Source organism: Carcharhinus amblyrhynchos, chromosome 10 (assembly GCF_965287045.1).
Source record: "Carcharhinus amblyrhynchos chromosome 10, sCarAmb.v2.hapA, whole genome shotgun sequence".
Taxonomy (NCBI): domain Eukaryota; kingdom Metazoa; phylum Chordata; class Chondrichthyes; order Carcharhiniformes; family Carcharhinidae; genus Carcharhinus; species Carcharhinus amblyrhynchos.
Window position 1 is genome coordinate 84,136,741 of NC_137333.1, and position 27,680 is coordinate 84,164,420.

The window sequence follows — 27,680 nt, forward strand, 5'->3', positions numbered from 1 at the left end:
GTGTGTCTCCACAAGCACAAGAAGTCTGCTCTTTCCAAGTACAGGTAACTAAGAGCAGCTGGAAATGAAGATGCTTTTGAGCTTCCTGGGATGTAGAGTACTTCTGATGCGTTCTGCATGCCATATCTCTGATTGGCATCAGCCCAGCGAAATTAGGCATAAATCTTGAAATAGCCAGTTATATAATTACGTTCTAAGATTAGGTGGTACATCTTGAAATAATTTTATCACGGTTCTTTGCTTCATGTAGTCATCAATGCTCACTTGATTGGGGCATTTTAAAAATATACTGGAAAGTTAAAGGAAAATAACAAAGATGAATGTGGACAAAGCAGGGAAATGAGATTGAAAAGTTCTGCGTTTACTGGCCGCACTGAATTTAATGCCCTGAAGGATGACTACTTCCTCTCCTTTAAAAAGAAACAATTTCAATTCTCCCATATCTGTAACTATATCTGAAAAAGAGATGCACTGTTTTCAGTGTGACTGAAAACCACAGCATCTTTTACCGATCAATTCAAGTGCAATGAAAGCAACAAAACATTGTAAAGAATAAGCCCATACAGCATCTAAGCTATGTGGGTGGCAGTGTCTCCATTACCCAGTTCCAATCACATTTATCCCTGCAGTTTCCTGAAATGTTACTCTGTTGGAAGTTAACAAAATATACAATGTTCTTAACCTTTTTAGTCCACTTTAAGGATTTGAGGTTTGATAATTTCCAGTATTGTAGTTGCAATTCATTACTTCTACAGCTGCGCAGTACATCTTGACGCTTCATAAATGTATTGATTCTCATAAAACAGACAGAGTACAATCCCATCCAGTATGCCAGCCCTGTATCTAATGACAAAAACATGGAAATGTTGCCGGTGACAATTAATCTGATATGGAATGAATTCCGATATGTCTGGTACTTGGAATGGATATTACAAAGAACAAGCACCTAAATATTATTATCCGTAACTGATTATAACTAATTGTATATAAAAACAACTTGGATAAAGCTGTTCTTTTGACAGACTGGACAGTTAGCAGTTGCTTGAGATTAATGCAGTATTAAAACAACCGGTGGTTCTACATTAGGCTTGTTGTACTCTAGAGTATTTGAATGAATGCACATATTGATTGAGATGCTCACTGGATAATGAAGTTGAGAACCCCATTTTCACACAAGTATTGCCATACTATCTGCTTCCTGCTGACCCATTCGGCCAGTTATTTTAGTGAGATAATTGTTTCTATAAAATAATACAAATGGCTAGCTCTACCTGCAGAATTGAGCTTCTCATAAAACACAACGTCCAACCTTTATAAATGGCTTTGTATGATAAAGTTCCATCTAATTTCCTCATGAACCTACTATTGTAAAATAGGTAAAAGTCAATGACATATAGCGGCTGAATTTTTGTTCCCAGTTCCGCTCACATAGAAAGGATCTTCAAAAACAGTGTTATTGTTCAGGATAATGAAAGAACAATGCAACTCAGACGCTAAGAAGTATATTGTTGTTGTTTCTCTTCCCACACTAGTGGTGCACAAGACAGACTTGCATCTGATTCCATTGTTTTTTTTTGTAAAGGCCATTACTCTGTCGCCAGAGATTGTAGCTACTCAATATCAAGTATAACTGACGAAGAGTTGCTCCCACTTTTACTGCTAGCCTTTGGAGTGTGTTGCTAGATCTTTGCAGGTTAAAACTGAACCTGTTTGACTTCATTATGAACGCATCTTTCTTAGCTATCAAGTCTTGGGACAAAACTGGGAAACCCAGAGCTTCTGGTTTAGAAGGAAGGTTGCTACATCACAAGACCTCCTAAGACGTATATGCTGATCTTTTAAAATGGGTCCTTAGTAGAATTGACATACTTAACCTCAAGGCAAAATGTAACTTCAATATAAGCATAAATAAGCTGTAACTGTTGGCTGTCAGTGGCATCTTTTGGCCCCGCCAGTGTCTACAGCATTTTGCAAGGCCTGCCCATCCCACCACCACGGATCCTACCATGGGGCAGCGCCATAAGCGAGACCAAAAGAACTTGCTAGTGGCAAGGGCCAGAAAATCTCGCCCTAGGAAACTGTTGATATAAATCCACTATGTTGTTTGGAAAAGAGAAATTGGGGTAAATTGTTAGTAGAATACCACTAATGAATATCATAAACTGGATTGATAATAACTAATTAAAAACACATAAAGTCACAGTTTGGCTGACTAGGCCCTAAATGGGAATTCTTTTCCTAAATGTCTAGACCTCTCTACTTTGCTTTCCTCCTTTAAGATGCTCCTTTACACCTATCTCCTTGAGCAAGGTTTTCATCATCTGATCTAATGTCTTATGCAGCTCAGTGTTTTATAATGCTCCAGTGGAGCACTCTGGGGCATTTTATTATGTTATTGTTATACTGAATGTGTGTCAATGGGAATCATTGATGGTGGGAATGTTGATGAGAGTAATTGGTTAATTGCAGGAACCATTGGTAATTGCATGCTGTTGTCAAATTAATAGCTGAGTCTCTGACTAGGTTCATTCTATGTCTTCTATTTCATATCAGTCTAAACATATTTATGGCAGACATTTATTTGCTACAAGACGGTATAAACAAAATTCCTTCTAATTTACAAAGCTACATAAGGTTTTCTGAGACACTAATTCACGTAACAGAGTTAGCTATTCTTTGTATACTTTATACCTTTAAAGGAGAAAAAAATCATTTGGTGTTTGAGTCAAGGTCTGCATTTCTCCTTTGTCCTAAGTAAGAAAGTTATAGAGTCATAGAGGTTTACAGCATGGAAACAGGCCCTTCAGCCCAACCTGTCCATGCCGCCCAGTTTTTACCACTAAGCTAGTCCCAATTGCCTGTGTTTGGCCCATAACCCTCTATACCCATCTTACCCATGTAACTGTCTAAATGCTTTTTGAAAGACAAAATTGTAGCTGCCTCTACTACTGCCTCTGGCAGCTCATTCCAGGCACTACCACTCTGTGTGGAAAAAATTGCCCCTGTGGACCCTCTTGTACCTTTCCCCTCTCACCTTAAACCTATGCACTTTAGTTTTAGACTCCCTTATCTTTTGGAAAAAGTGTTGGCTATCTACCTTATCTATGCCCCTCATTATTTTATAGACCTCAATAAGATCACCTCTAAGCCTCCTACGCTCCAGGGAAAAAAGTCGCAGTCTATCCAGCCTCTCCTTATAACTCAAACCATCAAGTCCCAGGAACATCCTAGTAAATTTTTTCTGCACTCTTTCTCGTTTAATAATATACTTTCTGTAAGCCCATTATCTTGTAAAATATTGTGTGGTGTAAAAAAAGTTCAAAGCATTAGCTGACTGGAATAGAAGGATCAGTGCACCTTTTTTATAAGGTACACTGCTTTACTGAGAAAAGGATGACCATGAACCATAGGATTCCAGTAGAAATTGATAAGGAAGCAGTTTATTTTAATTGATTGTTATAGTAGTACCTGGAATGCTCTCTTATAATTTTTTGCAGTGCTAGTAAGATAACTTGTGCAGATTTACTCTCAGCTTGGATGAAACAGAGCACTAATTAAAATTGTCATAGCACCTGGAATTTCAGCCCCACCTATCTAAATGAAGAACTTCAACCTCATCCAGCTGCAGTGCCAGCTTTTCCTGCCATTTATTTTTTGAAGCTTAATTTAAAAGAAAGTGCTGGAGGTGGGTCAGAGCCTACCCCACCATCAAGAGATCGGGACACCCTTCCAATGTAAACAAGGATCCGCTTCATGGACACAGGGACAACACCGCTCCCCCCCAAAGGAAGCATCGCCAGTAGTGTCTGGGTACTGGATAGCTGATTCACAAAACCTATTGTAAACTCTGCTGACATGATGTCACACAGTTGGGTGGTGGGGGGGGTGCGTACTGTGGGGAGGCCAGCTACGTATATGATAATGTATGGTCATAGGGTTCTCAGTCTTTCATGGCAGGAACTCCATTATGTCATTGGCAGGTGGAGTGGGGACAGTCAAATGAAGTAATCTCGCAGGCATGAAAGCCATTTTAGGACGACTCCTCTATTCTCCAACCCCCACCACCATTCCTAACAGCCAAAAATGGGGACAGAAACCCCCTCACCCATAAAGTGAAATCTTTATATTGCCTTGATCCAGGAGGAGCTTATAGAATTTGTATTTATTGTGGAGGTAATTGGAAAGTGTCCTTTCATTGCCCTGGCTTGAACTGTTTTGAATTCTCATTGTGCAATTTCGGATTCTATAGTAGATTCTACTTGAATTTTTTTTTACTTAGCCTGTGTGATAGAGAAAGAAGTATCATTCAAAACACCAACATTTTGATGTATCATCAATAATTCAAATAAAAGCTTAAGAAACTTTTAAGGCTAAACTCATTATGCTGTTGAGTTAATGCATTCATAGGATTGCACTTATTGATGCCTGGGGCAGCATATTGCAGGAGCTGGATGGCTTGGCACATTCCCTTGAAGCAGAGTTGGCTTGGAGCCAAGTCACTTCCCGTCAGCTTGCCCCACAGCAATAACATCCCATGGGTGGGCTAAAGAGCCTGTAGTAGGACTTCCGCCCCTCACTGGGGAGGACGTCCCACCATTGGCAGTGCCAAGCAGGCATTAGTATGCGCTACTGGGACTGCAGGCAAACCCAGAAAGGCCTATGAATTGCACAGCATGATAAGACTGGGATCTTGGATGGGGAGGGTATGAATAGTTTAGGAAGGGGTGTGGGGAGGTGGAAATGGCAGGGGGGGGGGGTGGAAAGAAAGGGAAATACTCATGAAGCTGCCCCACGATGCTCCAAAGACACCCCTGAAGACAATGCACCCCCCCCCCCATCACCACTTTGTTCCCACCAATGATAACTTGGCACATTGAAAGGGGAACATTGCTTCTATTTATGGTGCTTCTGGAGTTGAGTTTTTGAGTATTATCTGCCAGTGCTGATTTCATATCATACTTTCTCATTCATACCAGACTTTCCTGAGTTTTTTACAGTGCATTGCTTTTACACTAGCTAACAGTATTAGTATTGTTTGCCACAAAGATTAACAACATATAGCCCTCAGCTTCTTAAACCCGTTCCTCAGGTAAACTATCGTTGGAATTTCTGCCCAAGAGCTGACGAGAAGATAAACTTGTTTCATGCCAAATTCTTGACACAGCAAGAATCCTATTACCAATCTACATTAAAGTAATTCACTAAACATGACCTGTCAGTCATCAGCCATTACAAAAGAAATCAACTCAAGAGTTTCTGTGAAGTAAACTTCTGCCAACTTAGTCTGACAAGAAAAGTTGGTTCAAAGCCTCTAACATGAGTTCAATGTAGTAATGAGATCAGGTATAAAGAAAACAGACTGGAGCCTGTTACTTAATCAGATGGAAAGTCCTAGGTGCCAAGTTCTGATTACCTGGTTCAGGAGTTTCATCGAGCTACCCCTTTAATTAAGACTAGTTGTGTACATAAAAGAGCATTGATGTTGAATACCTCACAGATAACATCTTCTAACTTGTCACCACTGGCAGGTATTGCAGATTTACTCATTGAGTATTTTAATTTGTTCCAAATTGAGTCCTACTTCCTTTGTAAATCCACTTTTACAAAACTTCCTATCAATTTGCTACAAATTTCAATTAAACCTCTTGTCTAAAATTACCCCAACAGGCTATGTACTATAAACCTTATCCTCAAACTTTAGTTCTTAAAATATTCTGAAGATGTAAAGAAAGTCCTGTTCCTTTGAGATATTATTTTTTAAATTGCATTCAACAATACACTTTTTATTCTTGTCCCTGTTTCGAAAGGCTCTTAGTCCAGTGTTTGCAGAGGTTGACTTAAAAGAGACTGAAAGAAAGTAGGGTTTCCGGATCAGACTTTTAATACCCATTTGATAGAAAGACGTAGAAGTCCAGTGACTCTAATCTGAAATATATTAAATTTGTGTAATCATTGTGAGATGCAATATGCAATTGCTTCTGGAATGGATTATAGGTCGGCAACTCTGGTAGCACATAATGGATTTAAGCAGTTTGTTTGATTATCCTCTAAACTGCAGTCATCAGTTTTACATCTTTATAAACTTAGTCAAATAATTATGATGAGTTTTTTTGGCATGTGGTCAACTTTAAATATTGATTGGTGCCATACAGCCTACCTGTATGGCAACAAGATACACTTGCAAAGATGACAATCCGCTTTCTCGTTTTTTGAAGTTAGGGATACATCATTTCTGGAGCATATATCATGTTACAAGAAAGTTCTGAGCCGCTTCCTTAATGTCATAACGCGTGTTTTAGTTTTCCTTTTATGTTAGATCTATTATAGATAGCACTGCAGAAAACTGATACAGGTGAACCTTAGAATAATGAAAGGTTTCCTCCAGTGAACTATCCTCCAGTATGAGCAAGAATTGAAAAGGAACAGGAAAATCTGGAATAAATGATGGACTTTTGGGTGTCAAGGAAGTGGGGCAGAGCAGGTAAAATTCTTCCAGTCAATAGTTTTAGCCAAAAAAATAGGAATTTCGGTTTTAGATTCAGAACAGTTTTTTCCACTAAAATTATCGAGATGACCAGGAGACAAGAGGAACATGATAGAATTTATAGCAAATTAGGTTTTATACTATAATTCTGTAAATGTTGCTGTATCAATTGGTTGCATTGCTCATTTTCAGCCCCTCCAGTTTATATGAGCTGACAACATGTCTGTACATACTGTGGAAATGCAAATTTGCTCAGGTACTGTCATTGTTGAGGTTGGTGGGCCTAGCTGTGGATTTTGTTTTCTTGTGTGCAGTGGTATTCGTTGAATGCTCTAATTTTGAATGAACATTGATAACTTCCAAGATTTGAATTAAGCTGAGCTAGTTAAGTAACTATCAAAGGAGTCTTCTAAGTTGAAGCATTGATTTACTGAAGCGCTAATCTGAGAAGTTCTGACAGCTCGCTGATACCTCACAAAAATTGTCTGTTAACTTTGTGTATGATGCTAAAAAGTGAGTATCACTAAACCTTCACAGCATGCCCTCCATGCATAACTACACTTCCTGGAGAGGTCACTGGATGGCAAGACCTGTGGTCAATTTTCCTCTTCTTTGTTTAGAAAGATTAATTGAATTTGCAGTGTGTATATAACCCTGTCAGACTGTAGAGACAACTGGGACCTCCCAAGACTGTATAGTACCAGAGAATATCATGCAGTGAACTTTTCCCTGGAAAAGCAAGAAACATTAAAAATACTGAGGCAGCATATTTTTTCCCGAAACCCATTCTGTTGTGCTTTCTGAACCTATGTTATGAATTTCTCTGATTATACTCAGATTTAGAGTAAACCCAAAGTAAAATACAGGAATACGTTGTCAGAGATCTGATCAATTTGACATATTGTATGAGTGAAATTTCTTTTGGAAAAGAATGCTGAAAATCTGTTCCATGTAAACCTTACAAAAACGTATTGAACAGAATGAACGTAAAGGGCAGGACAGCAGGACTGTCTAGCCTCCGGACACCAATTACTCCAATTCTTTGATCATTCTGCTCAGAAGCATTGTGGAATGGTGTAGGAAATGGAGCTGATCACCTCAAATCCTGGCCATTTTTTCATTCAGTTGCTTCTCCCCACTGATCACTGGGCCAAGAACAGCGTTGAATGCTGCCTCTGGGCAAAGCTACTTGCAAATGAAAGCACGATGGGTCAAATTTTGTGCCTTCTTGAAAGCATCTAATTGTCTTCTTAGTGCTTAATGGGCTGTTACAAGCGAGTTCTGTTTTATACAATTCCTGTTTATTTTTTGCAGACCAATTTATTGTAGCCTATTGACTGAGCAACCTCAAGTGCTGGATGAGTCACTCATTGTAAATGCCCTACTACTCAAAACTGACAAAACTGGAGTCAGCCTACTCAACTCTTTTGGTACTTGCATTTTTGGCACCAAGTCCATCAAATTTCTTATCTGCTTATTGAAGTTGTGTCTGTTAGTTGTTAAACTGTCTGTCCTGTTCAGATCTGTGCTGAAATTTCTGTACTATATTCAGTGCACTGTGTAGGATAGATTCTTCTAACTCCATCATTGCTTATGCCTTTGCCTTGCATTCTATTCTGTTGGAATTTTTCATTCAGCTCTTCCTTTCCTTAAATTGGTTTCTGCAGTGCTCCCCTTTCCTGTTTCTACTGGCTGCCTGCTTAACAAACTTTAATTGACATGGAACGTTGTAATCCAACCTGCATCTTATTAAAAGGACCCTGATTCTCAGCTTAGTAGTTGTGTTGACGTGGCTTTTTTTGCACAGGACACATAGATTATAAGATGACTATCTTCATTTTCAAGTGAGTCTTCTGCCTTGCATCACCATCTCATAATTTTCCAGCCCACTCACTTTATTCTTCTGACTCTGATTATATTAGCAGCCCACAAAGAAAGAATCATTAAAGACTGATCCTTCAGCTTTAATAGCCTGCCAACTCCCAAAAGACTTGTACTTCCGCTCACTGCCTTCAAAAACATCCATGGTCATTTATGACCATGACCAAGTGTCCCTCTTCCCACTTGAATTTTGTTTACTTAATGCTCTGTTATTTTAGAAGCTTTACTTAAATCCAAATCACAGTTATACTAATTATAGATATTGTGCTCCACATTCTTCTGCTTTGGGGCTCAAGCGACAGGCTGCTTCATATTAAATAAATCCTAAAAGCTGTGTTCCAGATTCCAGTGTTGTGGGTACCATCCATCCAGAGCCAGTCCCAGGCATTATTCAGATTAGTCCCAACATCTGCTCATCACATTATTCCAAATGTGTTTAACATCAGTGTGTTTTCCCACTGGCATTGCAGAGAATCTGGCATGGGGGGGGCATCAGGCCTTCATCTGCATCCCATTTATAGGTTCATGCCAGTCTCTGGTGGCCTGGACTGGTGGAAGATCCTAGCTGATGTGAAACCAATATCTGGGCCTCCTACCATGCCCACCTTTGAACACACCGGTGGGGAGAATTTTGCCCTTGTTCTTTCTCGTTGATCCACGTCAGTAGTTTGAGGCTTCTGGCTTTCACTGTGGAAAAAGGCAGTTTCTTCCATTACTTTCACAATTCATAATGTGGAGATGCCGATGTTGAATTGGGGTAGGCACAGTAAGAAGTCTTACAACACCAGGTTAAAGTCCAACAGGTTTATTTGGTAGCTCGAGCTTTCGGAGCGCTGCCCCTTCACTCCACTCACCTGATGATCTAGGGAACAAGCAGACACAAGATAGCTGAAGATGCAAAATATTTGGAATTGGAAACTGTTCAGACTGCACAAACACAGGTGTTTTCGGAGCCCATAGGCCAACAGTGGGAGTGTACCTCCTGTTGTTTGTTACCTAAACAAAACAAAGCTGTAATTCACCTGATATGAAACAGGTGAAGCCTACTCTGTGAGTTTTAGAATCTGTTAAATAACACTATGTGATTGGTTGTGCAAGTCGGTTTTCCATTATAATATGAGTGAGATTTGCTTTATGGAATGATAATCTTGAAGATTTCTGTTGTTCATTTGTCAAGAAATTACTAAACAGGTGGATCAGAGACTTGTATTCCCAGAGTAATCTGTAACCCTTTCAGTACCTCCTGTTCAAATGGTTTTATGTTGGCAGGAATTTGTTTCAAACAAAAGTGACTTGAGATTCATTGTACATTTGTTGCAGTAATGCATTTAGAAAGTATCTTTAAATGACATAGATGAAAATTATATTGTTCAAGTTCAAAATTAACATTTGTTTTGCCGATAGACTTATGTTACAGTAATAGTGATCATTTTCCCAAATAGCATAGTACATAAACTGTAACTATGCTAGAGATTCCAACTGGCCTGATTTTCTAAGGTTACTCTGCTCAAAATTAGTTCACTTTCTGTCCATGGCTGAAACTGTCTGCAATGGCCACAAATATACAATTCATGGCTCAGCTTAAGTATAAAGAAAGTGGTATGAATGGAGCATTTTCTATTGCATGAAAGGAGGAAACTTTCAAGATTTGTAAAATTAAAATGTCTCTGCAATTAATTCTGAAGTGGTTTTATTTTTCTGGTGATACTATTCCTTTTTAATATTTGTAACAGAATATTAAGAATTATATCAAACATTTCACCAAAGTTTCCATTAAACTTAAAATGACTGACTGTCATTTTGTGTGGAAAATATTGAACAGTGTAAAGTGACTGAAGTGCTCATAACTAGAGCTTCTATTTTAGAAACAACTAATGAGGGGGCCATAATGGGATTTCTTTTGGTGAGGTCTTGGTTTGAGATTCCCCTCACCGCCTACTGATGGATGTAATTGGGTTCACACCCAAAATTTAAATAAGCAACATGGCACAGTAGTTAGCATTGCTCCTTCACTGCACGAGGGACCCAGATTGAATTCCCAGCTTGGTGACTGTCTGTGTGGAATTTGGAGACTTCTCCTTATAGAAATTCTAAAGTGCAGAAAGAGGCCATCTGTCCCATTGAGTCTGCACCAAACACAATCCCACCCAGGCCCTACCCCTATACGCCTACACATTTACCCTTAATCCCTCTAACCTACGCATCTCAGGACACTAAAGGACAATTTTAGCATGGCTAATCAACCTTAACCACACATCTTTGGATTGAAGGAGGAAACCAGAGCACCCAGAGGAGACCCACACAGACACACAGAAAATGTGCAAACTCCACACAGATAATGACCCAAGCCGGGAATCGAACCCAGGCCCCTGGAGCTGTGAAGCAGCAGTGCTAACCACTGTCTACCGTGCCGCTCACTTGGGGCCCAACTGTGTGTGGTGGGGTGCATGCTGATGACAGTGAGGGGAGAGAATATCTCTCACTACTTAAATGGTAGTGGGCGGTTCGCCCTGAAGCTTGTGGGGGTGAGCTTGGGTCCTCCATGGTGGTAGGGGCCGTTAGTGGAAGCTGATTACTTTTGTGCCCATTAAAAAAGGAACCCCGATCTCTGTGAAACGGGCCATGCCAGCTCTATAAGGCCCTGCCCCATCTGAGTGACAGTGCAAACCACACCCCTGATTTATTTTTTAACAAGAATGTCAGAAGATCTGGTGAGAACACTGGCTGTGTTTTGTGGAGAGAAACGTGCCGGTTTTCAGTCTTTTGTTTAGGAAAGAAGACCAATGGATTTAAATCAATTAAAATGAATTCATAAGTGGTGGGTAGAATTTTCACACTTCGGATTTATCATTATATCAAAGCAGTACCTGTTAGATTAGGAGGACACTGTAAGTATGGCCTGTCTGTATGTATCAGACAATTATTACCCCGAGGCAGGGTTAATTGTAGCATTACCTGACCTTGACTTCCATTGTCCTGTGAAAAAATATCAAATTCCACAAACACACTTCGTGCCATCTGTGAGGTTTAGAAGTCAGATTTTTGTCAAAACAATTTGTGACTTGACCTGCCTTATGTGGATGGTGAGCAATAAGTGTGACAAATCAGAAGCAATTTATTTTTACATTTCCAGAAATAAATTTATAACATTGAAGCATGAGTAATATTTTTGACTCCAGCTTTTATACTGGTTTTCTGTATTCAAACACCTGTGTTAGATACCTGTTTATTTCTAAATTTGAATATTCTACACTTGCCTAAATGAGTGCAGTTCCAACAAAACTCCAAAACTCAACTCCAGCCAGGACAAAGCAGCCTACTTGATTGACACCCCATCCATTACCTTCAATATTCACTCTCTCCACCACTGATGTACAGTGGCAACATTGTGTACCACATAAAAGATGCACACAGCAACTTCAGCAGCATCTTCTAAACATGTGACCAGTATCACCTAGGAGAACAAGGACGGCAGATGCATGGGAATGACTTTACCTCCAAGTTCCTCTCCAGATCACACATCATACTGACTTGGAACTATAACGTGATGTGGAGATGCCGGAGTTGGACTGGAGTAAAACAGAAAGAAATCCCACAACACCAGTTTAAAGTCCAAACAGGTTTATTTGTAGCATTGTAACTTTCAGGACAGGCTGTCCCGAAAGCTTGCGGCTTTTGCTGCAAATAAACCTGTTTGGACTTTAAACTGGTGTTGTGGGATTTCTTTCCATTGAACTATAACTCCATGCCATCACTGCTACTCGGTCAAAATCCTGGAATTCCCTTCTTAACAGCATGTTTCTGCAACACATGGACTGCAGCAGTTCAATAAGTCAGCTCACCACCACTTTCTCAAGCCCAATGAGTAATAAATGTTGCCCGTGCCAGTGGTGCCCACATTCTTGAACAAATAAAAAAAAGTTGGAAATTCTCAGTAGGAAAATCTATGTAACACATAAGAGTCATGAATGAAGCCCAGTCCATCACTTAAACCAGCCTCCTGTCCACTGACACTGTCTACACTTCCTGCTACCTCAGAAAAGCAGCCAACACTTTGGACATACTGTCACCTTCTTTCGTCAGCAAAAAGAAATAAAAGTCTGAGATCACATACCAACTGACTGAAAAACAGCTTCTCCCCTGCTGCCATCAGACTTGTAAATGGACCTACCTCGCATTAAGTTGATCTTTCTCTACACCCTAGCAATGACTGTAACACTATATTCTCCACTCTCTCCTTCTCTATGTATGGTATGCTTTGTCGATATAATGCACAAGAAACTATACTTTTCATTATATACTAATACATGTGACAATAATAAATCAAATTAAATAAAAAAATGCCATTTTCTATTGTTCTCTGCTTGACATATGAGATAGAACAGGCCTAAAATGTTTTAAATATCAGGTTACTGAGTGTAAAAGCATAAAACAGTTTTGGCCTTATGAAAACCTACAGACCACACACTGCATCCCATCTTATATTAAACAGTGCTGTGGAAATTGCTATAAATGGGGATAGGAGCACTGCTGATTTGAAGCTATTGGATGCTTCGATCATAGCACACTCTTGCAGTTTAACATACAATTCTGAATTAAGTTTTAACTCTTGTGTAAGATAATGTGGAATGGACAAAAAAAATACTGCTGGCACTAAAGTGACACAAAGCATTAACACTGTCATTCTAGTGTTTCGTAAAAATGATTAATGATCCTACTGCATTTGAATATGTTGCTTTAAGAAAAACATAAAGAGGAATGAGAGTCAAAATATAGTTTTTGAAGTATTGAAATCTCTCTGCAGTATGTAATATTAAACTATTATTTTATTAACTTGAAATAAAAGACTCATCTTATGTAAACTTTAATTATGTGTTAAATGACCAATCCATATTGGCCTAATGTATTTTGGATATAACATGTTACTTTTTATTCATTATTTCAATAATATGAGTTTAGGCATTCCAAAAAGGGTCATTAATTCTGCAATGGACTTTCAGTGTCTCAGGAAAATTTCAAGAGATTTAGCCTCAGGCAACCTCGTTGTCTCCTGGTTATTGTGACAACTTCCCAATTAAATAATCATGGATTTAAAGAATCTCAGCATCACTGTTTTTGCATTCACCTGTTGTGGTTGGACAGGGTCATGGGGAGGGCAGGGGCCTGTTAAAGGAAGTAGCTTCAATGTGCTTTGGGGTGAGAGGTGGAGACCAAAAGAACATTGGAAAGTAAAGAATGTTTTGAGTTTGATTTAATTATCCTTTATTTAATCAGTCAGCAGTGTGCAAAAGCGTGAAGGTGAGGAATGGTAGCGTCAGTTATTGAAACACTATATGTAACAATTTTGAAAGTACAAATTGAATAAAATGAAATACATTTTTCTGTTCTCCAACTTGCAGTTATTAAAGTTTTAGGATAAGCTACCCTAGTGGAATAGAGCTACAAAATTAACATCATCAACTTGTATTTATGTAACACATTTAATATTGGAAAATGGTTTGAGCAGTTTCACATGAGTGTAGTCAAGCAACAGTTGACGCCAATGTGTCAGGTTTTCAACAGTACAGAGGTAGGGATAGCTTGTCCTAACCTGTCTTTGATGAAGTGACATGCTTAGAGTTCATTTAGTTTTATTTTTAAGAAGCCCCTTTTGTGTAGAATTAATAAGATAACACATGACTCATAGAACCATGGAATGGGTACAGCACAGAAGGAGGCCATGTGACCTGTCACATCTGTGGTGTCTGTCTGCAAGGACAATTCAACTTGCCCCATAATCCTGCAATTTATTTTCTCATCAGGTACTTATCGATTTCCCTGTTGAAACCCATAATTAAACTTCCCTTAACTACACTGTCAGGTAGTGTGTTGTGATCCAGCAGATGTCAGTTGTTGCACAAACCAAATCCCAAAGAGAAACTTGGCCTGCCTATCGCAACCCTTTTCTTTGTATTCTGACAATGAGAAGAAAAGGCTACTGAATTCAGAAGCCTCAAATTCCAGTAACACTTTGGAAGTTTTAAACATTAGATTAAGATGTATATTAACAAAAGAAAATAAAACCTGAGGACATAAAATTACAGCTTCACACAACATTCCTCAAAAAACTCTCACTTGGTAGACACACAGGTAAAGATCCTCTAGGCAACACTGTCTGATAGATGTTTAACTGCAAAATTCGAGTAATATTACCACAAGGTAATTCCAATGTTGCTGCAGGAAATGTATTTAAGAACATACAAACTAGGAACAGGAGTGATCTTTTTGTGGACTCAGCTCCACTTACCCAGCTGCTCACCATAACCTTTAATTCCTTTACTGTTCAAAAATTTCCCTATCCTTGCCTTAAAAACATTCAGTGAGGTAGCCTCAACTGCTTCACTGGGCAGGGAATTACAGAGATTCACGGGGCTTCTCAAACTCACTTCCACTCTGCTGTGGAAATTTAGGAAATTTTGAAAATAAAAAGCCTGCTTTCTGAAAACAGATACTTTTCTGCTTGGTTAGAATGGCTGTTTCAAACTTTGCACCTGCACAACTCTTTTCCCAACACAGACCTCTGCTCCAGAAAGTCTCACATTGCTACCACCTAAGCGTCTCTCCTTAAATATCAATTTTACCTTTTATCTACAATTCCATTGCCTTCAGTATTTCTTTGAAATTAACTGCAGGAATTTTACTGTCTCACTTGCCCAAAGCTTGTAATCCTGCCCGAGGCCAACGGAGAATGCCGTTCTGTGAGCCTCAGGGCGGGCATGCCAGAGAAGTGCTGGCCAACCTTCCCAAAATATAAATTTTTTCACTTATTCCACTTTCAGGTCAAATAAAATGTAATAACCTTTCCTTGTTTATTAATGATCTTTTCCAAGTTGTAAAACCTTTTACTCCCCTTTGAAACTTAACAGTTGTAAATCCAAACCCTTGCCTATCTCCTAATGCAATTTCTCGCAACCCATTTGTTTACAAAATCCCCATTGACCATACCTTATTTAAAATTCATGCCTTTAGCATCAACACTCCTTTGATGTCCTAAACCTTGCAGACTATCTGCCTTCTGTTTAATTAAATCAGTTCCATAAGAACTAGGAGTAGGATTGGGCAATTCAGCCCCTTGAGCCTGCTCCACCATTCAATGCAGTCATGGCTGATCTCATTGTAGCCTTGTCTCCACTTTCCTGCCCGCTCCCCATAACCCTTCATCCCTCTATTATTTAAAAACCTATCTTCCTCAAATTTATTTAGCGTTCTGGCATTCATTGCACTCTGGGTTAGAAAATTCCACAGATTCACAACCGTTTGAGTGAAGTAATTCCTCCTCATTTCTGTTTTTAAATCTGCCACCCCTTAGCCTATTCTTATGGCCTCTCATTCTAGCCTTCGTCCAATCCACTGGAACCTTTCCGGAATACAGGGAATTTTGCAATATTATAACCAATGCTTCCACTATCTCCTCTGCCACGTTTAAGACCCTAGTATGTGGACCATCAGGCCCTGTGGACTTGTCTGCCTTTAATCCCAATAGCTTGTTCAGTACTCTTCCCTAGTGATGGCAATTGTTTTAAGTTCCTCCTTTTCGGCAACCTCTGCATTATCTATTACTATCTTCCTTTTCATATAAGTTATAGAATCTTTGCTACCCTTTATTATCTTTTGCACTAGATTTCTTTAATATCATAGCATAGAATGTAAAGTAGGGGAATTCTCCGGCCATTCACATCGGCAGGATTCTTTGATCCTGCCTGCAGTGCATCCCCCTCCCACGGGTTTCACGGTGACATGGCATGACATTAATGTGAAATCCCATTGACAGCGTTGGGACCATAGAATCTCGCCACCAGTGAACAGTGGACCACTTCCCACCGCTGAGAAGCACACAGCTGGAAAGCTGGAGAATTCCCCGCAAGAACTAGGAGCAGGAGAAGGTAATTCATCCCTTGAGCCTGCTCTGCCATTTAATATGATCATGGCTGATCGCGTCTTGGCCTCAATTCCACTTTTTTGCCCATTCATCTTCAAACCATTACTAATTAAAAATCTGTCTACCTCTTTCTTAAATTTACTCAATGTCCTGTCATCCACCACGCTTTGAGGTAAGAGAAGTAATTTCACCTCAATTCTGTTTTAAATCTGCCACCCCTTAATCTGAAACTTTGACTGCTTGTTCCAGATTGCCCTACAAGAAACATCCTCTCCACGTCTACTTTGGCAATCCCCATTATCATCTTGCCCACCTCAATTAGATCGCCTGTCGTACTCCTAAATTCCAGGGAGTATAGTCCTAAACAGCTCAATCTCTCTTCATAAAACAAATTCATCATCTCTGGAAGCTTTCCATCTTTCCTGGTTGTCTCCGTGGCTTCATGGGTAGATGGTAGTCATGAACTTTTCATTTACACAATAGGTCTGAATTTTATTGACCCACTGATCCTTGGCAAACTCCTTTAGTATGCACTGTGTCTTCTGACTTATTTAAGTTCAAAAGGTAGCTGTAAATTTGTACCAATCAAAAGGTGTGTTGAATATTGTCAGTAGCAAAGATTGTTCATCAAGCTTCACGTTCCAGTAACGATTTCTGGCATCAAACTTGCTGAAAACCTTTGCTCGAGCCAGTGCTGATCATTTTCCGTCCTAGGTGCGAGTGCGGAAACAGGCAGTTAGCACCCTGCCTCCAGGAAAATGGCAAAGCCCATAATAAAAGCGAAATACTGCAGGTGCTGGAATCTGAAACAAAAACAGAAAATGCTGGAAAATCTCAGCAGGTCTGACAGCATCTGTGGGAAAAGAATAGAGCCAACATTTTGAGTCGAGATGACCCATCATCAGAGGTGGTTGAACCAGTCTCACATGTTGTCAGGTGCAGGCTGAGGACCACTATTTAGTCCCAAAATTGGGCACCCTGAAACCTGCGGTAAAATCCAGCTGGCTGTTTGCTATAAAAATGCTGCTTGTTGAGATGTGATCTCTTCCAGTATTGGAATAGGAAAATTATTACTTTTTATTGCCTAATTAAGCTCTTGTAATTCAGACAAATTTGTAGCCGTCCTCACCATGATGGAATTTACCCATTCTTTTGAGTTTTGATTTAAGTTATTATTGCCACATGTATTAGTATACAGTGAGAAGTATTGTTTGTTGCATGCTATACAGGTAAGACAAGACTCTGTTGCTGAAATCTTTCTGTCTTTCATCCCAGCAGGATCTTATGGTCCTGCTGCCAATACACCCCGTTGTGGGTTTCCCAGCGGCAAGGGCTGCATTTAAGAGGAAACACTGTTGACAACAACTCAACTGCGCAAAATCCTGCTGCCAGCGAGCTTAAACTACTTCCCACTGCCACAAAACAAGCTGTAGAGTGGGAGAAAAGTCCTGGCCTTTGACTCTGGAAATCACTTTCTTTTCTCCCATCTTTTGGTGCTCTCTTTCAAGCTTTCCCTTTCAGTTCTTTTGGCACTTCATCTTAGGGATAGACCACTGCTTTCTTCAATGGGTCAATGGTAATATGATGCTCAAAATCTTCAAAGCGTCCAACCATCTCATCAAAATACTCTGGCTATATTTGCACCAGATCTTCATTGCCTCTGATCACATGGCACTTTTCAATGTGTATACAACTTTCAACCTTCAGTTTTGCCTTCTTCACCTCGTGATTTGCAGAAATCAGCTGCAGCTCTTTGCAACTGCTCAACCTCAGATAGCAGGACCATCTGTTTCAGTGACATAGAACGTGCAGTTAATATCTTTGCCTGTGTGTGTCCCTCTGATTGAATCAGCAAGAAACATTTTTAGCAAACAGTGGGCTGGATTTACCATGCTAGCCACCTGGGACGAGATCCCAGTATTCTCACTGGGAGAGGTTGGGACTTAAAAAACGTCTTAAATGACTGAGTGTCTCTGTAGAATAGCCTCTACCCCTAGCCCGTTCCTGTGAAAGTTCCCTGGTAACAGGAATGCTTTTGCGAGCCTTTCCAATGTGGCTTGCATGCTATCCCCCAACCTACAAAATGCACCTTTCCTCCCCCACCCCCCAAGCCTGTCACTAAGATTCTGGGTAAATTCAATCCCCAATGAATCGGAAGAAGACATTTTCACATTCTTTCTAACAGCTGCATGAAGAAAGAATGTTTGTCATTTTAACCCGAGGCCTCTTGTTTAACTTGTATGCATCTCACCATGAATGATATGCCTTAAGCTATGCTGCTGAAACCATTAGAACATTAGTTGCAACTCCACCACTACAACATTATTTCACTTACAGCATTTTGTTCTGAAACATTCAAATGGAAAATTTATTAAAACTTGTATTAAGTAACTTTTAAAATGGAATGTGCTGCTCGATACTTACACTCCATTAATTTCAATGGAGTTTAAAATCAAAGAGTGTACAAATCAAGGTGTCTGATCAGAACACGGTCTGTTCTCAGCAGGCACGTTAGTTTAAAATTATTTTTAACAATATTTTGTTTTTTTATACTTTTTTGAATATTTTAGTTGCAACATGCACTACTAACATCTGTTTAAAATTTTGAACAGAATTTTCCCAAATTATGTCTTCTGTTCATTTGACTTCAATTTGTTTACTTTCCATTATGGTATTTTCCGAGCACGTTACACGTAGAACTGACCATCTTAATTAGCAAAAAGAAAAAAAATTAAAAAGCACCTCTATCACTGTTAATTCCTTTATTTTCGTCCGTCATGGATAGATAGCTAGATGGAGCATGACACGCTGACACTGGCCCAAATTTTGCACTGGTTATTATGGTGAAGCTATTTGCATTTGCCATCATCTCACTGGTGTGTGCCAGCGCACATTGCGTACTATGGTATAGAAATTCTGAAGTTGCGGTGGGCCATTCCGTGCTGTTTCAGAGAGCTCTACTGTTAAAGGGTGTGAATTTGGGCTAATTGTCCACTTATAACAAATTTTTCTCTCAACGTTTTAGAGCAGGTATTTCCAGGCTGAAAGAATCCTGTCAGATTGCAAATATTGAGGCCATTAATACAGAAATAATGAGTTTGATAGTCAAAACAGCTGTGGGAGCAATTCTGAATATCTGATTTTTTAAATGATTTATTACTTTCATAACTTGATTCTCTTCAAATTTATCCAGCCTTTTAAATTTTTTTAATTCAAATTTATATATGATTCCACTGAAATTGATTTAAAGTTCACTTTATATAAATATGATAGATACCTCAATAGAGTTTTGGCAGATTCTTGGGCATGGCTTCTAGTCACTGCACCACATTCTCTGTCATTTATGCCCACACTAAACTTTGTCACAGAGTAACGCTGGGGTACACTGACTTCCCAGTGAAATTCATAACAGGTGAATCAGGTTAACTAAGTGGACACAACTAGTTTGAGTTCAGTGCAGGCTCCTTATCTTCACTGCTGACCACAAATTACTGATCATTACATTCTTTGGTATCCTCAAGTCTGCTGAGTTTATGTGATATTGTATGCTGATCTCATCTATTTACCCCTGCTCTTATCAGTCTGCGGGGAAAAATAGGGAGGAAAGAAGATATAAAGACAATAATATATCCAAGGAGGGAAGTAGGGACAAAATAAACAACACAGCAAACTTCATATGGGCTGTTAGTTTGTTTGAGCACTGCACACTAATGCCTAGAGGCACAGTAAATAAGCATTTAAAAGATAGAGTAGTAATTACAATGGGTGGGCCTGTCTTTATCTGTCCAAACGTTAAGACTAGTAAAGAACATCAAAGAAATACAGGTTAAGTTGTGAAGCAGTCAGCTAAGGCTGGACATCTATAAATAAACAGTTACCTATGTAGCCTTTCCATTAACATCGTTCCATCTTTTATTTGTTTTGAAAAGGTAGTGTACTATACAGAGAGCAAAAACAGAAATGTCTCTCCTGTTTTGGAGTTTGGTTGGGAGTAAACCCTACTCCTCTTTGTTCAAACTCAAATTAGCCAATTTTTGTCACACCATATTTCAACTTATATTACTATTATTATATTTCATTACTCACTGCCAATTATTGGCCCCGATCTTCCAGTTTCTGGATAGTCATTGATCAGATGTACCCCAGAACATATGCTATGAAACTTCTTTCCCAGTCCCAACGTATTGATTCTGTGGGAATTGCCCTGGAAGTTTGAACTTCAGATGGATACCCACTGAAAAAGCCCCCAACTCTAAAATTGTATCAGTGGCTTTAGATAAATCCGACTTACCTGGATAATTACCCAGGAAATGTTAGACTGAAAGAAATAGGTCAAACTCCTGAATAGCTATATAATGCACACCGCCACACACCACTCCCCCAAACCCACCAATCCTAACAACCACTCGCACTGGATCCTTCCTGACCCAATCTGATTAATTCCATGCCCCACACCTCCACCATGATCTGACCTGATGACCCCATCACTTAACCTGATTCCCCCCAACCCATTGTGATTACCCCAACCTGACTTGACTAACTTCCTGCGGACCCAAGGCTACCACTCAATCCACCTCACACCCTACCTCCTCATCCATCCATCCTTACCTACCTTACCCCTTCATGCACTATATCACCTTCCCCACTTAGCTTCTGTCCCAACAGCTTTGGGAACAGATAGTGCTGTAAAACAGCGCAGAATGCCGACGTGCTTCTCTATGAGATTTGCTGCATTCAATCAGGTATGAAGGATTCTCCCATGGAAAATAGTTCAGAAAAAGTAGACAAAGGTAATCAAGGTTTCTTTGTCAAATCAGGGTCAGAAATAGGTTTTTATGTATGATCCCGATCAGAATATCTGGATCATTGGAATAAAAAAAATTTGTACAAGGAAATAAAGATTTTCAAATGAGGCAAACTTTTTATAAAATTGCTTCATATATCATCTGGTAAGATAGAACTTGCTGAAAAAAGAAACGTCAAAGCATTTAGTCTTATACTCATCAGGACCCTTTGCAATGATATGAGGGAAAGAAAGGAAAGGAAATAAGGGGAGAACAACAATTTATACTGTATGACAAGACAGTGCAGAGTAGTTGACAAGTGCACTCTGATTGGTAGAGGCATTGCCATGGAGAATGCATGAGTTGATAATGATTGACAGTTAACTGCCAATCATCACTTGAAATTTAAACCCAGCAGCTTGACTGTGATTCGTCATACTGGGGAATGAATCAGTGAATGGCTGTCACTTAATTTGCTGAGCTGAAACAGTTGCAATCTGTTTACCTTTTCCTTCTGTCTACAAAGAACAGGGCACTCTATATTAATTTATGTACCTTCTAGTACACATAAATGTGCCACATCACAAGCCTGAATGACATAATTGAATTGGCGGTCAGCATAATTCTTAGCACACTGAGGATTATTTAGCAAATGCTGTCCAATCACAGAATCACATCTGATGTTGAACGCTGTTTTCAGTTTTGAAAGCAGGGGCTATATATTGGTATTCTTGTGAAGTGCCTTGATGAGTACATGATGAGAAGTTTTGACATATCTGTTTTTTCAGCAAAACTAACTTGGTTCCCATTTCATTGGTGTATCTTTATATCATTAAATTATTCTTCATTAATGCTAAATCCCTCCTGCTACTTCATAATTTAGGCTTTTTTAAAAAATATTCTATAAGGATAGTAAAGCATGCAAAAGGAGAGTTTCAGTGGATACTTGGAATGAAACTCTTCCCCATGATCTTGCCACAAAATGGAATTAAATCGTATCGCTGAATAACTAAAAGCGGTTTGACTGTAGGTTGCAACTAAAGTCTCTCAGTATTCTGTGATTGGTATCTACGTAACTTAACCAAGAAAAGAGAAGTCCCAAGGGATGAACAGTGGGAAGAATACCCTGAGAAAAACCATGCAGTAGAATAAGAGCCAGAAGAAAAGCAGGAGCCAAGAGGTTCCTTAGTTGCAAAAGACATTCACATAGCCCTGACGGGAGACGCACTCTTGCAAGCATTTTATTTGAAGTATTCAGCAAGAATTCTCTGTCCCTATTATCAGGTGTATAACCTTCTCTGAATAAAAATATGTTTGGTCAAACTGTCAAATAATAAATCTTGCCTTGTATAAAGAAAGATTCCTACAGCAAAATTACCATCCACTGCCTATCCCTATCAGTTATTTTTTGGTTTCCTTGTTCCAACACATTCAAAAGCTTTGAATTGCTCTCTATTTCAAGAAGTGTATCACATGCACTGATTACATTAAGGTTCTGCCCTGTCTGTAAATTGAAGTACTGGAAAGCACATATTCTTGCTAGAATTGTTGCTGCTCATCCTTCCATGTATGACAAGATGTGCTCATTGACAAGCGATGCCCCTTTTCACCAAATTAAGGGAAATGTCCACAGAATTGAAAAATGACAATTTTTGACAAATTAATGGACTGTCCAGAATTCATCTATAGCTGTCATTTCTAATATTTTCTTTCTAGGCACCAGACATTTTACATGCTTCTGACATCTTTTTCATTGGATTTTCATTGGGCAGCACCTTCAAAGCTTCTGCTGCCTCTCCGGGTCTAGAATCCGTCTTACTTTTATGGCTATAGCCAGTATCACGCCATTGCATATATCTGGTGTCCACCCATTGAATCCAAATGAAAAACAAAACTAATTTTGGCACCTTGATTCATGGTCTCAGCGCTAAAAGTTTGGCTTTCCATTGGAAAGGACCCACCCCCTTCCTCCACTAAAAACATTGAATATGAGTGTTGGAAATGCGGGTGAGACTTCTTGATCTGGGTCCTGCCCACTATTTTTAAAGATCTGTAGAGATTTTCTGACCCCAACGAAAATTCTGTTCTCCAATTTCATAGGCTTCAACTGCCTAAATCACACATTAGAGACCTCTGTATTTGTGAGCTGAATTCTATGAACTGTCCAAGGGCAAGAAAAAAGGCGAGTGAACCTGTAAATTAGGACATCGTACCATGGGAGGCATCCTTGACACTTGTCCATCCAGACCCACCACACATCTACAGGCGGCAGGACAGCAGTAGGTAGTCTTGTAAAATTGTGTTTGATATGGTTGGATAACCAGTGGGAATGGCCCAACTGAAGCCCTTGAGTAGGCAACTAATGCCCATTTAAGGACATCAACTGGCCATCACTCTTAATGGGTGGTAGGAAAGACTTAGCAGGTTTAAGCCTGTGGACTGCTGTTCAGTGACAGAATGGGTCCCTCCTTCCTGTCCTCTCCTCCAAAGCTTTTACCTCTCTCCATCCACTTTCTCCCTGCCTTGTCCATCAACCTCGTGGCCTTCCTGCAATACCAGCAGTGGCCACTAATCCTGGTGTGACTCGGAGCTGCTGGTCTCTGATTGGCTGGCAGCACTGATGTGCAACTTGTACTAATTAAAAGTCTGTTATCCGAAACATTAAAGCAGGCAAATTTGTCAAGTGGCAGCTCACCCTCAGCGTATAATCTAGCCCCAGATTTGAGATTTAGTTTCATGTTGCAAGCACTTGAAAGCATTGTCATTATTAGAAAAGGAAAATAACATAGATTTGCATACAGATAATGCAACATACTGGAATACCAAAAGCACTTGAGAAATTCTATTTAGTGATGTCTAAGATTTATATCTGCAATATATATGTAACGTGATGATGTTACGGCACGGTGGCACAGTAGTTAGCACTTGCGCCCCACAGTGCCAGGGACCCGGGTTCAGTTCCGGCCTCGGGTGACTGTGTGGAGTATTCACATTCTTCCTTTGTCTGAGTGGGTTTCCTCCGGGTGCTCCAGTTTCCACCCACACTCCAAAGATGTGTGGGTTAGATGGATTGGCCATGCTAAATTGTTCTTTAGTTTCAGGAGGATTAGCAAGGTAAATACGTGTGGTTACAGGATAGGGCCTGCGTGGAATTGTGGTCGGTGCAGACTCGATGGGCCGAATGGCCGCCTTGTGCACTGTACAGATTCTATGATTCTGTGATGAGTTGGGTCACACAACAAGAGCACCTTGGTGTCAGTCTAGAGTGAGGGTTTGAAACGTTCTATTCAGTGCAAAACTATACTACTGTTTAATTATTAGCTCTACTGCAAGCTGAACTTGCATTGGACATCATGGAATAATAAACCATTCTTGGACCTATTGAGTTTGAACCCCAATCTTCTCCCAAATCACATAAGCTATATTGAACTATGGGGTGAAACTAGTCAATGTCAAGTGCAAGAGGGGAAGTGATCAGCAGCAGATTTTATTTTTCACTGAGCCCAATCTTCTTTCCACTGAAGTTCACATTCTTTTTGAAGATCCATTTCCTATTCTCACAATGCTTTTGCATGGTTTGAAATTAACATTAAAAATTTTGGCAATATTTTCCGAGTAAATAATTTGTGACCTGATGGAAAACCGGTTCTCAATTTGCTTCAAGCTGTTTTACAGTGCTGATATAGGCATATTTCACAGCCTGTGAACTTCCTTAGCCATTTCCCAGACTATAACCTGAACCTGAGAGGAAGGCTAGGGCTCAGATAAGCCAGGTTCAAGTTCAATTAGGAAAACCTGTTCAGCCTTCTAAAATCAAGCGTATCAAAGGGCCCAGGGAATCTTAAGTGGAGAATTTCCATTTCCCAGTTCATGAGGGACAAATATAAAACTAGAGGCCAGTTTGCCAAATCAGACGATGTGTAGTTTTCCAGAAGATCAAAAGTCAGGGTAAAGTGGCTAGGAGGCTGCACTTAGGAATTTGAATCCAACTCAGGGAAATGACACAGAGTTCCAGAATTTCCAGCAGAATAGAATAATTGGGATACATCTGTAATGCCTTGGGCATTCATCAGCCCCAGGTAAAAGAGGGGTGGCCTTCCATTAATCTGGCATCAGTGTTGGGCTGGGCCTATTGTAAATGTTATCCCTCGTCTTCACAAAATACAACAAACGGCCTTTTGGCTAAGATCAAGTGTGGTATCGACATGCTGTACTTGGTTGAAGTCATTAGGTTACATTTCAGCTTCATTTGAAGCAATTTTTTAAAGCGGCATCTCGGCCTTTTGACTAACATGCAAATAAGATCAAGCTACACCTACTCCAATCAGCTTGGATCATGTAGATCGAGCCCAAGACAGGAGGTGAGAGCCCTATCTTGTCAGCTTGGATCGGGAATGTCCCAACTTGTTGGGACTCTGAATTGGATTTGATTTGACTTGATTGGATTGGAATAAAGTTTAAAAAAAAATACCTGAAGTTACACTGAGGTTTCATTTGAAGCAATTTTTTAAAGCGACATTTAGGCCTTTTGGCTAAGATGCAAATGAGATCAAGCCTTGGAGAAGGTGCAATGCCTGCTCCAGTTAGTTTGGACCATGTAAATCAAGCCCAAGACAGGAAGCGGCCAGCCTGTCTTGTCAGCCTGGATCTGGAATGTCTTACTTGTTGAAACTTTGAATTGGACTTTGATTGGATTGAATTGGATATAAGCAAAAAAGTCCTGCTAATCACGTGGCTCTTGAATAAATTTGTGCTCTTGACAATTGTTCTGCAGGTGGTAATAAGTTAAAGAATCAGCTTTTCCGTTTGAACTGGGCTTGGATTTCTCTGGAAAAGGAATACTTCCTAATAGATGAGAATTCTAAATTCCTGGAGGTTTCATTGAAGCGCAGAGGATATCTTGGAGAAACCTCATTTGTTGGTAAGTACTTCTCCACAATTAGAATCATTAAAAATTGTATGTGATTGTACAATTTGTCTTTCATTTCCCATCTAAAAGTCTCTGACTGATGGAGTCAATAGGTAACACTATATATTTAATCTGTTTCTTCAAGAGCAACCCACAGATGGCATCTCCAAAGAACTGGCTTTAGCACTGTCTGTGTTATTTATGAACATATGAATTCTGTCAGGCTGTACGTTTTATTGTGCTCTCTGCATTTATTGCCTTCATAGATGCATATTAAGAGTTCTGTTGTATTATCCCAAATCCCATCACTAAGAATATGACATTTTCACTGGTAGAATAAATAAGCTTTTCACTATTAATTGAATTTATGTGGACACAAAGAACAATCTAAAATTACCTTATTAGGAGCAATGATCTGTGAATAATATTATTTTGGAAATGACTGGTACAATGTCAAAATATCATTTGCAATGTGACTGCCTTGTCATTGGCTGGTAGTAAAGTAATTACAGCTGCAATTTCCTCATTTTCACCCCTCTATAATTACAAACTGCCTGTAATAGTAACTTCCAAAAGGAATTGGAGGTGAATTTCAAAAACTGCAGGGTCAAAGGGAAAGAGCAGGGGAATAAGACTTATTGGATAGCACTTCTAAAGAGCCAGTAAGGGTCTGATAGGCCAAATGGCCACTTTCAATGCTGTAGACTTCCATGATTCTATTACTTTGTGGCTATTAAGCAAATGTGTTAATCATAATAATGTGGAAATAGATAGATTTGGGACTAAACATCCACAAAGATTCTAGGCGTCTCCCATAGTACGCTTTCATTAAGGGCCGAGGGAATGAAGATCCACAGCAAAAAATTCCTTGCATGTCTGAAATGTCTGAAGTGTCAAAGTATTTTCAGTGCCAATAAATTCATTGATTAAATTTAAAATACATCTGTAAAATATCTTCAGCTTCAAATCTGAAGCAATAATCCAAAATATCAGTGTCATCAATTTATTGTTTTCTTGCTCCACTGTGTGACACAGAGTACAGAGCTCTAATGGATAGATACAAGTTGAGCAGACTGCACACCAGCTGTCATAACAAATTATTAACATTTTTGAAAGCTAGGATGCTGTATTTTTTTCCCTATGTCCGATGGAGTAAAGGCTTGAAAGTATAGAGTAAATGATTTGATTTCTAACCAGTTTTGGCAGTCAAGGAAGTTTAATCCAAAGGTTGTGTAGAGGGTTTCCAAGCTGCCTGCATATCCTGGAAGCCATGAGGATCTGCTATCACATTCCGTGGCTTGGCACAGATCGAAGCTTCTGCATTCATATCCTTTGTCTTTGTGTTCTGTTGGCCTCATTAGCTACAAAAATACCTGCTTCTTTCCTGCCAACACTCACACTCAAAGTGTACTGTACGTATGGGTGAGCCAGCTGCCTGGAGAGTTGTACCCATTTATTACATGCGTTATCTTTTAAAATTATATTAACTGTATTACAGAAATGTATTCAATTATATCCAGCTTTTGGAATGATATAGCACAAAGCACTATTTTTAAAGTTTTTTTCCTGTTTGGATTGTATTTTTATCCACTCCTGAGTCCTTCGCTGGGTGAGCATTGGCTGAACTGAGGGTTCCTTTGCAGTAAGACTGACACCAACCAGTCTTACTGCGTAGAGTGTATGAAATACACTTCAATCAGGAGT

General features: G+C 39.6%; 1 protein-coding gene across 1 annotated transcript in view; it reads left to right on the forward strand.

The window, feature by feature from the left end:
• Window positions 1–27,680, forward strand: part of LOC145349123 (FRAS1-related extracellular matrix protein 2-like) — a 222,162-nt gene that overhangs the window by 54,120 nt on the left and 140,362 nt on the right. The window contains exon 3 of the mRNA XM_080197492.1: window positions 25,842–25,988. Coding sequence (XP_080053618.1) covers window positions 25,842–25,988 — 147 coding nt within the window. The remainder of the gene's footprint in view (window positions 1–25,841; window positions 25,989–27,680) is intronic.